Source organism: Peromyscus leucopus, chromosome 5, assembly GCF_004664715.2.
Source record: "Peromyscus leucopus breed LL Stock chromosome 5, UCI_PerLeu_2.1, whole genome shotgun sequence".
Lineage (NCBI taxonomy): Eukaryota > Metazoa > Chordata > Mammalia > Rodentia > Cricetidae > Peromyscus > Peromyscus leucopus.
In genome coordinates, this window is record NC_051067.1 from 69010780 (window position 1) to 69026819 (window position 16040).

The 16040-nt window shown below is 35.6% G+C and overlaps 1 protein-coding gene across 2 annotated transcripts in view; it reads left to right on the forward strand.

Annotated features, from left to right (window-relative positions):
• Malrd1 (MAM and LDL receptor class A domain containing 1) overlaps positions 1-16040 on the forward strand; it is a 584432-nt gene that overhangs the window by 451615 nt on the left and 116777 nt on the right. For both annotated transcript variants that reach the window (XM_037205982.1, XM_037205981.1), the window contains one exon: positions 13580-13781. In XM_037205982.1, the coding sequence (XP_037061877.1) occupies positions 13580-13781 (202 nt within the window). The remainder of the gene's footprint in view (positions 1-13579; positions 13782-16040) is intronic.

Below are 16040 nucleotides of genomic sequence, written 5' to 3' on the forward strand. Positions count from 1 at the left end.
AACAAACGCCCAACCATACTGTTGTGAGTAGTTGGTTAGTCATCTGCTTGTGGTACCCAACTATATAGCACCTAGCTCTTAATCATGTGTCTATAAATAGTCTCTAAATTACAAATGTTTGTCTCAGTCATGATTTGTGATTCCTTGCTGTGGGGGTGATTCATGGTTTTACTAATTAGAGGGCAGCAGTATAGAAAAAAAACTATTTCTGTATTCTGGGTAGTCTTCAAGTAATTTTAGAAAGAATATTGGGGAGGAATTGGCAGTCAACATGACAGGCAATAGTGATGATGATAATGATAATATGATGATGGTGTGCTCCCTTCTACTCCGAACTGTCTTGGGGAGGTTGGTTAATTCAGTGACTTTTGTTCAGTATTTCTTGTCTTTTCTATTTGATTTGGCATGTGAAGTTTCTTCTAGTTCTGAAGTTGTAAGGTGTATGATAGGCTTGGGGTTGTTTGATATCTTTGAGAGCATCTTTCCCACTTGAAAAGAGAGAATTGAGGGCTGGAGAGATGGCTCAGCCGTTAAAGGCTAGGCTCACAACCAGAAATATAAGAGAGAATTGAGAGACAAATAAGCTGCTATGCATGTGTGTTCATTCATGCACGCACATGCACACACACGTGCAAGCATATGCTATACAGAAAGAAAGATACAGAGAGACCTGCTTTGTCTAATTTCTGGATCGTTCTCTACTTGAGCCAGTAACTCTCAGAGTAGTTAGCTACTGGAAGGGTTGTGGCCAGCACTAAACCCTGGGAGTATGGTGATTTTTATGTGATGATATGGTGATGTTGATCTCCACAAATCCTACTTCTTAATAACATTTCCCATGGGAAGAATCAACATATGAACTGGGGAGAGCCATTAGCATTCACTCTGTATCAAAGGAACAAGTTAGATGATATCAGAAGTCATGTCAAGAGACTGCCTAGCGTGATTTAACATCGACTATCAGTCTGCTATGGAAAAAATTCCTACAAATAGCAAATAGGACATTTTTTCACCAGTGTATTGAGATTATTTTCAAATAAAGCATGCTTAAGTTGTATCACCATGCTAATAAGATTCATCATATAAAACTAAAGCAATCAATATAAATTTATACAGTTGATAAGTTCAGGTAAAATTAAACATGATTTTCATGCTAAATTATAGAGTACAAACAAAATTACTCTGACTTATTTTATCCTTTGAAGTAGAAGGGTGCATGATAAAAACAAATACTTTGAAGGACTAGGAACTCTTCAATACTGTTTTATAGTAAGTGGATAATAATAAGAATATTGAAATGTTTATAAAGCCATCAGCATGATTTGATACAAAGACAAGAAATTATAGGAAAATACTAGTATCTATTTAACTGATTATTGTCTATTTTCTGGCAGTTGATATAGAAGAACTTAATCATGTTAGTTTCTTTCTGTCTTTCAGCTACATGCCCACATATGAAATTTAACTCTCTTGTTAAAATAATAGTGGTCTTCTTTTCATCCATATTGCCTAAGAGACCTAAAGGAAGCCAAATTACTTTTTCCTGAGAATATTGGTCTTTAGTAGTTCTGATTCCTAGCCTCTGACTTGTTCAGATTTTAAATGTAATATCAGTAAAAAAAAGAAGTGAATACCTTTATTTCTTCAAATTCATCTTAATGAGATCAAAGGAAATTAATACATACATTTCAAAATTTATACTCTTTGTGACATTTTGTGTAATCCATAGAAACTTCATTTTGTATTGTTTTGCCATGTTTTTGTCTTACTGGGTTTGGGTTTTTTTCTTTTGATTCTTCTTTTTTTGAGAGAAAGAGAAAAAGAACGTGAAGGTGGATGTTTAGGGAGGTAAAAAGGATCTGGGAGGAGTTGGATGGAAGAATATGATCAAAATGTACTATATGAAAAATTTAATAAAACCTAGTTTCATAAGGTTTTGTGCAATATATAGGTTTTTATAGTTGCTCGGGGAGGGGGGGAATTAAAACTTCCTTTTTTGATGACAGATGGCTTGACAAATATGGATGGAACATTAGAGGTCTAATTTCACATTTAAGAATAATTACACTGCCATTCTGAAATAGCTCTTATTTTAAAGATGAGTTCATAGATCTAAATAATTTCTATTAAAGCCTATAGAATCCAAATTCACTTAGCATGTAAATATTCTTATTTAAGAAGCCATGGATATTGTTGTTATGATGACTGTTAAAATTTCATGGGTTTACTCGTGCACATCATTAGCCCTGAGACTTGCTCAATGAACTTTCTTTCTGTATTCTTCATGGTGATAAAGTTAACTTTTCTGAGAAACCTTTGGATGAGTACTTGCTTTATCAATCTGGTTGTGTGTGTGCATTTTCCAAGCTTCATTGACCTATAATAAATGTGTTTATAATGTACAGGGAGATAGTTCCATATATGCATGTACTTACTGAAATTTTTTCCATACAATATAGTCTGATAATGATTTCCCCTTCAGGAAAATAGGAGTGGCCCTGGGGAAAAACAAGAACAATACAAAACATAAGAATATCAGCTTGTTTTACAAATCAAAACTAAAAGTTTTATATGAATTAATTAATCTATTCCTTATCCAATGGTGTTTTTGTATGTTATAATAGATGACAATGAGGGAGAAGAAGCTTCCAGAATCTGCTCAATATCATAAAATTATGGGGTGATAAACTTTAGTTTCCCCACATCTGCTGGCTCTGTTGCCTGCTCTTCACTCTTGTGTCTTCCTATCTCTCATATCAAGAGAGCTGTTTTCAAAGCCTATTTAATGCTTACATACTCATTACTAAAAAATTGCCTTTATATTCTATAAATAGTTATTGAAATGTAGTTCTTTAGAAAAAGATTTGTATATTTTGTATATGACATATTATAGTTTTTAATACAAATTTGCTTTACATCATAAATTTCACAAAAATGTAGTGGTAAGTCAAATAATCTTATGTCCCTACAAATGCAAAATGTATAGAAAGTGGTGAAAGGTATGATGAATATATATGTTCTCCCTAGTTTCCTATGAAACAACACATTTATTTCATTTGTTCAGTAGCTTCATATAATCATCTATTGGATAAATGCTTGAAGGACAAGAGACAAGATGGCATCTTCTTTGTCAAACTGAGATCTGACTTCAGTGACTTTCTAAAGTATGTCATGTTGACCACTACTTAGAGAAAAGTCAGACTTTCAAATGTTTCCACTGTGAACTAGTTCAAGTAGATCTCTGCTCTTGGTGACACTCTAGCCTCATAAACCTCAAAATAGAAAATAATAGAAGGATGAGACTCATTCCAATTCATCTTGTGTCTTAAAACCCAGATGACTGTGGACCAGAGACAACAGCCATGGGCAGAGAGCATCTAATTCACAACTCACAACTCTCTTCACTAACTATATATAAGGTGATAGTATGAATGATGACCCAAAGAAATACAATGAGGAAGTCTGCTTAGTAATGGAAGAAATACATCTTGGATTTATATTCACATATTAATCAGGCACTAGGTTAGAATTTAGTGCAGCAAGGCTATAATTTATAAAGTGACTGTGCAAATGTTCTTTTCCACAGGCCCTGACTGTTCCCATAGACTTGTGTAGATGCAAGGAGCCAACCCTTTTTTACAACTATCAGTATTGCTGCAGAAATCTCCAGTCATGGGGATAGACAAGTGAGGAGAAATAGAGATTAAAAGCAAGCAAGCAAGCAAACAAACAAACAAAAACCAAAACAAGAACAACAACAAAATTCTAAAACTGCTCAGAGGAAAATATGCTGAATTGAAAATATACTTGTATTTATAAGGGATGTATATTCAAAATTAAATAGACAACAGTTCATGTGAGATAGACCTAGGTCAACATACATATCAGAGTTTAAATTACTTTTATTATTGCTGTTTAGGATAAAAGTGAATTTGTGTTATGATGAAAGTTGTGGAGATTTGTTATCAGTGCTCTTTTCAGAGAGCTTGTTTTTAAAAGTAGGTTTTAATTGACTTCTCTGACCCAGCAGTTTTCTTTCATCCTTGCTTAAACTTGATATCTGTTGCTTTCACAAGCTGTGTGGCACTGCTCATTACAACCAGCTTTGGGGAATAATACTAGTAAGCATTTAAGAGAGGAAACAATGATACGTGTAAATGGCCCCATAGCGTGTTATACATAGGAATGGCTGAAAATACATAGCAGATATCTGCCCTTTAAACAGACCTGCAAGAAAGCCAGATTATATTGGTCAATAAAATTCATCAATTCTCACTAATTTAAGCATAAGTAAAAGTAATATAGCATGGCTGTAGTTACCAATATACCTATTCCTATGTTGTGGACATTTCTGTACTGCAATGTAAATAATATTGCTGTAGCAATAGTTAAAATGAGATAAGATGTTTTTATTGTTATTTGGTTAATTCTTTGAGAAATGCATGCATTGTACTTTGATTATATTAACCTTCTCTTCCATTTCCTCCCAGATCTATATCCTCTTCCATATCCACCCATCATTGCATTATCATTCTTTTTGTTTAATTTATGGAGTTGAATTATTGTTGCCAATATACTCTTGGATATGTGATTATCCATTGGCACATGGTAGACCTACCAGAGGTTTTACCTTTAAAAAAAACTGACTCTCCCTCTCCAGCAGTTATCAATTACCAATATCTCCTTGGCTAGGGGTGAGACTTCATGCCCAGGACACCCCTCCATGTTGAGATTTTTGTCTGGCTTGAACTTGTATAGGTCTTGTGGGTGTTGTCACAATCACTGTGAATTCATATGTGCAACTGCTCTGCTGTGATCATAAAATATTGTTTGTTTGGGTTTTTTGTTTTTTGTTTTGTTTGTTTGGTGTGTGTGTGTGTGTGTGTGTGGTCATCCACCACCTCTGGATCTTACAGTCTTTCCACCTCATCATTCACAATGGTTCCTGAGCTTTAGAAGATATTTTTTTAGCCAGATGTTTACCCAACTTGCTACAATAAAGACCTCTTTGGCAAGATATGCATACTGGGGTAATAGTGGCACAGATATCATGGAAATAATTAATGACTTTCTGCTTGGATTTAAGTAAGGCCAACTCCACAATATAGAACCCACTGCTAGCACAGTATCGAGGCCAAGAACCTGTGAGTAGACAGGCCATAGGTCCTATGAAAGAACTTATTACTATTCCTCTGCTAATGCATATAGTACTCTAATGACCCACGTTAACTTCTCGTAATGATTCACGTGTCTCTCAATCTTCATCTCATTATTTTCTCTGTGCAATAGATGCTAACTAACATAGACTCACAGAGAATAAGTGACCATGGAGTCCTCAGTCCTAAATGGGACATCCAACGTGGTGGGGTTTTTTGTTTGTTTGGTTTTTTTTTTTTTTTTTGCTTTTTTTTTGGGTAAATTGCCCATTTTGAAAATAGATTCTAAATCTCCCTGTATAATATGAATGTCCCATGTATTAATTTGGCATGTTTTGTTAAACCAATGTTTGACAGAGATGCACAGGATATGGATAGGATAAATCTGTGAATGTATGTGCACACACTCATCATCTACCACATGACAAGAATCATGGGCCCATATTAACAGATTGGTAAAATTGGGTATATAGGATTTGACAACAAGGATATACTCTGACATCTGACATAGAGAAAAAGATGCTAGAATAGTCTGTGTATCTTCCCTTGCAGATAATAGAAAAAAAAACCTTAGAGAAAAAATTGCTGTAAAACACTATAAATTATAAATTACACAAGACAGTGGGGCACTACACAAATGCAGAGAGGTTGACACTCAAGAGGAGGGAGCTAATCTAATGTGACCTTCTGCACAGACTTCCCCTTCACGGTGTCATAAAGAGAGAAAAGTCACCTCCAGCTGAAGAGCATTCCTCCTGGAAATTAAAATCAAGTCACATTGTTAAGACATAGAAGTGGGAATTTGCAAAAGAAAGTATTTCTTACACCTGACTATAAATGGACTAGGTACAAAGTCACCTTGAGAAATAACCTAAATCAGCTTTGCTTAGAAGTCTGGGTCCCAGGCTGAGTAAGACTTCTTCAAAGAACTGTTTAACATATTGGAAACTAAAGAAACTTTTCTTTAACATTTTTTAGTTGGTGAACTTTACCAGTCTTTATATTCTGTATAGATTCTGGATTTGATATCTTACTTACCCTTTCCCAACATAAAAAAGTAAAATGTTCTCATTTAATATTCTATAATTTGGAGTTGTAGATTTAGCTAATTACTTGTTTTTTCCTTGCATAGAAATGGTGTTAGATATTGAAGTAAGTTGACCAGTGTGATCCCAAAAGTTTTACATTTCTAGTGTAATGTATGAAATGTCGTTCAATTACTTTGTAGATTGACAGTTCCTGGTCAGTACGCATTAACTGTAATTAAATCAATGGAATGCTTCATGACAGACATAACATTGCATATTTTCTCATTAAAAGACACTCATAAAGAAAAAAATGGTGTTAGATTAGAATCTTAAGATATTTTTCCCACATAGCAGCCATTTTTTTCAATACCATTGATTGAATCCTTTGCCCTACTTCGTTTGATTTTATAGGACCCTATTATCATATGTTGAATCTGTATATACACACACACATTTTCTTTAAAATGTGTGAAGGAATGATCACACCTAGTTCATTGCTAATATGGGTAGATACATAGATGAGTGAAAAAAACAGAGCTAATCAAACCATTTCATCCACTCTTCCTCTTTACTATCCTGTTTTGCCTACTTAGGAAAAAGGCATGTCAAGTTCCTTAACTGTACTGAGTATCTATTTTTGTTGTTGTTTGTTTTGTTTTGTGTATGTGTTTATCAGTCTCAGCTCTTACATGTCAAAGCTATGTTGGTACAATCTTATAAGACTCAAGACAATGACACTCATCTGCTTTGCAACTCTTCTTTCTTCAGAATAATAGGGCATTTTCTTGGATTTCTGTTTGCCTTTTGCTTTGTCATTTATTGCCATCACTTGTGATTTATTGGAGTCCCTTGATTTCAGCTGTCCTTCCTCATTCCCATGGATTTAACTGTAATTGTTGCTTTGTGTGAATTAGATATTTTTATTAAATTAGCTGAAAAATTCCATCTATTATGATTAACAATGAATTTCATACTTTGAATCTAACTCCCACCCCCAAAATAAGGCCTTTGGCAAGATTTTACTGGCCAAGCTCTGTGGTTTCTTGTAATTGGCTGTGATATTAGATGTGCTCCATAAAGAACACACATACTTCTTGATAATCATATTAATAAAAATACCTGACATTCATAGCATGTTAACTTGATTAAAACTACTTTACAGCTAACTTTTTCACCACTCTATTAATTCTATGCAACCCACAATCATGGGCTGTTTTGTCATTTGATATGTATATTTATTTGCTAGGGACCATAGTAAAAAACAAAAACAAAAACAAAAAACTATAAATTAGGTGGCTTAAACACTAGCAATGCATTCTCTCACAGTCCTGTCCAAAGGCCCAAGATCGGTGTGTGGACAGATGTGGTTTCTTCTGAGGCCCCTGTCACTAACGAACTTGTATCCTCACCTGGGCTTTCTTCTATTTGAAGCCCACCTTTCTTTCCTGTGTTCACCTGCCCTGCCTATGAGGAAACCGTTCACATTCCAGTGTTAGAATTCATAAGTTCTCTTGGAAACCTGGTGGCTCCTTTTCCCTTCTAACCTCAGGGAGAGTCTCCATGACATTCTATAATCTTTAAAATTTAGCATTTCCATTTTATGAATTTCCAGAAGTATTTGGTTACAGCTCTGTATGTAGGTGGAACTTTTATGAATAATATTAGTACGTATGTGCCAGTTCCTCAGGCAAAGCAATAAATACCTTTCTTCTGGTAGTGACTGTACATTCTGAATGACCTACAGCTCTATGTCACTCGAATGTCAAAGAGGAACTATGACTTTGGTGGCCTTATCTTTCTGATGAAATATTTTTATTATTTATTTGATGGAGGAGTTACATGCTGTTTGTAGAAGTCCCAAGAATCATTGCCTCATATGTTTGATTCTGTTGCTCAACTTTGAAACTCCTGAGCCTAATCATCTCCACAGGATTTACCTGCCCAGTACATTCTGGGTACAAATGCTATTCTCATCAGCCCCTCGGACAAGTTACTGAATCATCATGCTTGGAGCCCCTTGATTCATTATTAGCTTGTACCTAAGGCACTATCTCCTTGAGGGATTCCATAATTCTGCTAGAAAAGTTTACCCCCTTTTTTGTTGTTGTTGTTGTTGATAATGGAGATTGTTCCTCTCACCTCAAAAGTGCCTCGGTTCTCTTTGTGTGTTTTCATCAGTTTCTTTTTTGATTTTAAATTCCCAGAAAGTCCTTATTATTTGTGTGTATTAGTAGCTGTTTCTGATTCTCCAGAAATCTTGAGGATTTATGTCAGCATTTTCTACCCCATATATGTGTCTACATGTATAAACATAAGATTTTTGTCTATTCCTTATTGATTTGACACACTATAATGAATTATTATTGAATTTTTACTGGCCTAACATGCTTGGAATAAAACCATTTTGCTCATGGCATTGAATTATTCTTAATACATTGTTAGATTTGATATGTTTACAATTTTGAGTTATTTTTCCTTTTAATGTTCATGAGAGATATTAATATGCAGTTTGCATTTCTAATACTGGCTTGGGTTTGTGTATTGTTTGGAAAGTTATCAGTCTATTCAAACTCTTTAGCAGGTAAATTCCTGTTGTAGAATATTATGTTAAGGTGTGTTACTTTTTTTTATGTTGCATTTGCTTAACTCTGTGAAGCTGTGTTACTTTGCTTGTCTAAAACATCTGATTCTCTAATAAAGAGCTGAATGACCAATAGTGAGACAGGAGAAAGGATAGGTGGGGATGGAAAGCAGAGAGAATATATAGAAGGAGAAATCTGGGAGGAGAAAAAAAAGTAACTAGAGAAGGAGTAGGACTCCAGGGACCAACCACCCAGCTACACAGCAAGCCACAGAGTAAGAGTAAGATTTACATTAGTAAGAAAATGGGAAAAGTCCAGATGCAAAAAACAGACAAGTTAATTAAAGTTAGGAAAAGCTGGCTAGAAATAAGCCAAGCTAAGGCCAGACATTCTTAATTAAGAATAAGCCTCCACGTGTGATTTATTTGGAAGGTAGGTGGCAGGGCTCCCAAAAGAGCAAAAACAAACAGCAACAAATTCCTATTTTGATGACTAATTCTTCTGTTTGTTAGTGCTGATTTGTGTATGTTTCAAGGAATTGATCCATTCGTTACATTTAGATTGTCAAACATGGAGCATAGACTTATCCCTAATATCCCGTAAATATAAAATACACCCCTGCCCCACATACCACACACTTCTATACTTTATCCTGCAAACACCGATGGCTGCAGTTTGAGTTATTTTGAAATGTAATTTAGTTTCCTCTGAGACATCTTTGGTCCACATGTTATCTTCCCATCATGATCCTCTAGTTTAATTCTACTGTGGTCTGAGAGCCATATCACTTCCTACAGTGTGATATGGCTCTCTTCCTTTCACTTGGCTACAATGTGTTTTGTTTTCCAGAATACTGTCAATTTCCATGATTTTCATGTATAAGTTGAGAAGACTATTCTTCCTCTGTTGCTAAATGAAGCATTGTAGAAATGTAAATGAGACCCAGCTGATTGATGTTTTTCCCTTCAAACATGTCTTGACTGTTTTGTTCCTCTCTGATCTGTCTATCACTGGTAAAGAAAGGTTGAAGCCTTCAACTATAATCATAGCATCATTTATTTTCTCCTTGCAGATATATGCACTTTTGCCTCAAGTCTTTGATACAATGTTGTTATGTACACATACATTAAGGATAGGTATGTCATTTAGGAAACTTTTCTGATATAATTCTGTCTTAATTCAGTAGGGCCAGAGTAGCAAAAGACTCTAGAATGAGTAATTTGTAAGCAGACAAAAATTATTTTTAGTCCGTCCTTACATAAGAACAACTCCCAGCAAACTCCCTCAGGTTTCCATCGTTCAGGCACTAATCAAATTGAGGAGGGTAGGCCTTGAAATCTCATCACTTCCCAAAGGTTGCACATTTTAATAACATCACCTGTGGTCTTCAAAAGGCTTGTTTATAGGAAGGACAAAACATTGAGTCTACAGTAATGACTTCATTATCCCTGTTAGTTTTTCTTTCTCTGAAATTTGTTTTGCCCAACATTAATATAGCTTCTCTATAGTTCTTTCAACTACTGTTATCATTGTATACATTTCTTCATTCTGTTAGTTTTCATCTATCTATGCCCTGATATTTAATTGGATTCCTTCAAAGCATCACATACTTGGATATTAAATTTTTATTGGCTCTGAAAATACCTTTCAGTTGGAATATTTGTATTTAAAGCAGGCATTGATACTTAGATAAATAGCTACCATAATTGTTGCTTGCCTCCCCATCCCACCCCCACTATTTTATTTTCACTTATGGTTTACTTTAGCATTTTGCTAGGTTGAAATGCTCTGCTCTTTTAGTCTATCAATGGTTCTAATATTCAAACTATATTTAGTTTTCTCATGAGTTGTCAATGTACACTTAAAACTAATCCAAGACCACTTTCAAATAATGCTTTACAGTTTCCTGGGCAATCCAAATACTTTAGAATAGAATACTCTGAACTTTACCTACATTTACTTTGTAACAGTCATTATTTTCTCATATCCAAAAGCTAAAACTACAGAGAAAAATAACATTATTATTATTTGCATCAAATTATCTGAATGACTAACTTAAGAGGAACAACAACAGCAAAACAATTCAAGTTTTAAATTTGTTTCTTCTATAACAGTCTTACTTTACATTAATCTGAGATTTTGGCCTATATTATTTCCCCTGGATCTGAAAAAAAATCCTCCTAGCTTTATTTGAAAATTAAGTCTACAAAGATTTTCCTCAATATTTTACTTATCTGAACAAGGCTTTATTACTCTTTGATAATATTTGGCTTAAGAATTTTAAGTAAAAATATTTTCTTTTAGCACTTAAAAATCCTTCATCCTCCATGTTACAGCATACTTCTGGCTTGCATAGTCAAATCTCTGAAAAGGAGGCCCATGTATTCTTCTACTTCCTCATCTAAAATTGAGGGTTATTTTTTTCCCAGTAGGGTTTCTTCAAGTTTTTTCTCTTTGTTTCTTTGCATCTCTAGAGTTTAAATGTTAGGTTAGATAAACACCTGTACTGCTCCTTGTCTTACTGGATGCTCTCAGGTAATCCCAAATCTTTGCTTTGTTGTCCATCATTAGAGAAATTCTTGTAGTTGGTCCACAGGCCTCAAATAGCCTGTTCTATTATTTTTTCTTTGGTTGATGTTCTTGTAGGTGGTTCCACTTGAAGTTTTGAAGTTTCTATTGACATTTTTTTTCATGTTCCCTGATTCTTTCCTCTATTATGTTGAGTCTATCAACTCCACTAAGCACATTATTCATTCCTCTTATACTCTTTATTTGTATCAGTCTCTTTTTGTCTTTATTGGAGATTTCATCTGATATTGTACATCTTTTCTTGCTTGCAAATGCTGCTTAAATTCTTTAGCTAAAACAGCAAGTCCCCTACCAGCCTCTTTCCCATCTCTAAGTCTGATTGAGGTTTGTTCCAGTTCTTTAGATTATGCTGTCTTTTACCTTGTTTACTTCATGTAAATGTTTTGTTGTTGTTAACAGCTTGTTATATAAGGAAATAGAAGCAACTGGATGCATAGCCCTTTAGTATGAGGTTTTATAACCAGAGATTAGTCTGTTTATTATTTGCTATGGGTACATGCTATCTTTGAGTTTCCAAAGAAATTTCTTCTTAAATAAGGGCTTTTGTTGCGGTGTAGCCTCCTGTTATTACACAGAAACCCCATTTGTTTGGTTAATAGTAACAGAGATTTCTGTAATCCTCTGGCTTAAAATTCAGTTTGTTGTTCTTCTTATTAGTTTATACTTATTCAGGTACATGCCTGTGGGGTGTGTGTGTGTGTGTGTGTGTGTGTGTGTGTGTGTGTGTGTGTGTGTTCAGTGTAGCACATTCCTGATTCCTGACACTTAATATATATTGGTTAAAGGACAACTTTTGGTAGTGACTTTTTGCTTGCACCGTGGGTCCCATAAAGGATGGAAGTAGGCATTCAAATAGGTGATTTTGTCCATAAACCATCTCCTGGCCCCCAAATTCAGGTTCTTTGAATTAAGGTTCAGTCTTCTTCGCATGAGACTGTGTCCTGGGATGTGTCATTTACAATTGTTTCTCAAGTTCTATTTTGTCCTTGAGCTCTGTGCCCATAAATTGCTATTCAGCCATTCTCCCTCTTCCTCCCACCTCACTCCCTGTCTTTCTTTCATTTTAGAAGTGGTTTTCTCTGTATCTCCAGGGATCTGTGAAGAGTTTTTCAGTTTCACTACATTCAGATGACTTTCTTGTTTGTAAGGAGTGTGATGGTGATTTCCAAGCCCCTTGCATATTACACCCAACCAACAGTATATTTTTGTGCTTTGTTCCTTTTTAATTATTAGATTTCCATTTCTGCAACTACAGAGTTCAAGATGGCAGTTAATAGTCCTACCTTATACCCATATACCAATTGAAGGTCATCAAATAAAATTTTTAAATGGGTTAAACTTTTATTAATATTGACAGCATTGCTGTTATTTTTATATTTTGTTAACTTAGATTGTCCTCTATTAAGCTCTTATTCTGAAAAGAAATCTACATGTTTGCTATTCTGGATATTTCCTTTCTGTGAATTAGATTGGAGTATTTTTTTTAAGTTAAACTATGTTAAACCATGCACTTCTAAAGATGACGCTGAATCTCGGTTTTGTCCTTTGACCCCTCTGTAGTAATTAATACAGAACTACTGAGAACTGCTGTGGCTAAGACAAGTCGCAACCCCTTCTCACTCATCCCTTTTCTACACTACTTTTAATGAGCTAAATACTTAATGAAGAAGGAGAAGTGTTTCTGATGTCCCAGGGTATCCACTCCAGGAATCCAAGTCAACACAGAAAACTTCCTTCCCTGCTACAGGAGTATGGAGCTTCTGTGAGATACAGCATTGGAGTTCAGAAAAGCTAAGCAGTTTGTTTCTGCCTTTACCTGTGTATCCTGGATGCATAATCGCTGCTAAAGCAGCCTGTTCTTCTGTAGTCTAACCATGAATGCTCATACACACCCCCATTCATATTCCCATCTCCTCCAAGGCAAGGTCTCCCCTGGGGAGTCAGCCCAGGCTGGTAGACTCATCAAAAATCTTGACCATAATATTATAATAAAAAAATGTTATGTCTTTATTACACATGTCAGTCTTTTTGCTTTTATCTTTAAAAATGAATATTGATGTAATTAATCCAGGGAGATTTTATATTGTAATGTTAAAGATTTTTTTACATATTACTCTGATTACTAAATGACTTGAATAATCCAAATCAGTTATGTTGAGGATGTTCAAATATGCCTCTAACCTCCAAGCATAAAAAGTTATTTTCTCTGGTTATTTTTTTTTAGGTGTATATCATTGAGGAATCAGGACTAAACATCCTGATGTGGTCCATGATCCAAAATAAAAACACTGGATGGACATATGCACATGTACCTCTCTCTAGTTACAGTCCATTCAAGGTGGCATTTGAGGCTGACTTGGGTGGAAAGGAAGACATCTTTATTGCTCTTGATGACATCACTTTTACCCCTGAGTGTGCTTCTGGAGGTAAGTGATACCTTCAGAAAAGAGGAATAAACAATAGTTTCACATCTAAATATACAGTAATTGGGAGAGTCAGATGAATTGCATTTACTTCTGAATGAAGTCCTACTCCTAAGTGATAAATATATATTGCATATATTAAGAGGTAGTCTCTCTGTCCATGAACTTTGCCATGAAATTTTCATGACAATGAAATTTAACACATTTCAATGCACTAAATTAACAATGCACTAAAGTAGTTTCAGAAAGGCCAAGAGAACATGCTTCGATTGATACAGTTTTGCTGCCTACCTTTCTATTCCAGACTTTACCGTAACTGCCCAAGGCAAAGGTGCCTCAGGTGCTGTCATCCTGCAAACTATCTTTTCCACACATGTTGTGTCAGCCTTTTGCTTCCCCTGGCTGCTTCCTTCTTTCTGTCTCAAACAACCTAGAATAGTCTCTGTATTTCAGCAGGACAGCAAAAATCCTGTCAGGAGCCCCTTTAACTGATGCCTGAATCTCTGCTATTTAGAATGTTTCCAGTTCAGTGGGGCTATTTGTTCTTTTGTAAATCTTCAATTATTAGTAGACAGGAGTCATGTTCTTTTAAAATGTGTTCTTTGGCTGGGAAGTCGCCTCAGTTGTAACATGAATCTTAAAAGGTCATAATAATAAAAACAAACCCAGAGCCAGGTATTGGGGTGAACACTGAATGATCAGAGAAACAGAACAAGCCACAGCCACCTCACCTTGCCAATTCCTCAGCTGATCCTGTTTCCTCAGACTGGAAGCATCTGAGTATTCATCCAAAATAAATCTCAGCTGAACTGCTGCTCAAAAGCCTAAAAGCTTAACCAGCTCAAGTTTCTGGTTTTCATGCCTTATATACCTTTCTGCTTTCTGCCATCACTTCCTGGGATTAAAGGCATGAGTCACCATGCCTGGCTGTTTCCAGTGTGGCTTTGGACTCACAGAGATCCAGATGGATCTCTGCCTCCCAAGTGATAGGATTAAAGGCATGTGTGCCACCATTTTCTGGCCTCTATGTCTGTCTAGTGGCTGTTCTCTCCTCTGACCCCAATAAGTTTATTAGGATATACAACATATTGGGGGACACAGTATCACCATATCTCGGTGGTTAAATACTTGCTGTACAATCATGAAGACTGGAGTTTAGATCGCTAGAGCAAATGCATTTGCAAGGTGGGCGTGGTAATCCACCTGCAATTGTAGTCTAGGAAGCAGAGACAGGAAACCCCCAGAGAAAAGCTGGCTTGTAAAACTAACCATATCGGTGATCTCAGGGTTTGCTCTCTGTCACTGAAGAAGCAGGAGTTCTACCTCATGGTATCAGGCAGAAGAGTAACAGGGGGTGACTTTTGAGATCAACCCCTGGTCTTCAAATGTACAGGCACCCATGTGTACCTATACACACAACCATGCTCACATAGATACAAACATGCATACATATACATACATGCACATCTCATACATAAAACTAAAAAAGAAAAACATTGTGTTCTTAACCTTGGAGTTTTACTCCAGATGCTAACTCTAATAAGGCAATTATTCCTTCCAAATGAAACACTGGACTACCTCAATTGTAATCACTTCCATCAATGTTGTTCAATTCTCTTGGTTATATTTTCTTAATAGTTATATTTGTAAATATTTTGGCAATAGAACACACATTGCTGTTCAGTTCCATGGCCTATCACAATGACTTTATAGCTCTTCAAAATTGAGGATATATAGCTTTGTGATTTTCAAAGAATTCTCCTGGGCATGCAGATTAGGGCCACAGAAAGTGTTTTCCTACTACCTCTACTGGGCACTGCAGGGACCCAGGCACATGTGGTTCCCTGTTCCCTGACCCTGCTCCTCTGAAGCAGTCTTTGAGTCCATCTCCTTTGTTTCTCTGGCTTTTTGCACTCTGTAGATGTTCTTGTAACATTTGTGTAAGAAGCAGAACAAATTATTTCAATTTTCTTCTTTTCGTTTCTAAATATACTCTTTTTCTTACCATTGTTTTTCTAAAGGTACCTCTCTTGCCATTTGAGAGTAAATGTACAGCCCTGGTAATTTCCTTTCTCAACATCTCCTAGCGGCTGTTGCCTAAACATGTTCTCTGGCAATCTCACATACATATACATACATACAATACATATATTGTATATATACATATACACAATAAGAGCTAAGAATGACTGGAAGATACATGAGTGTGTGTAGTGTGTGTGCATATATGTGTGTATATATGAATATGTGCATGTGTGTGTG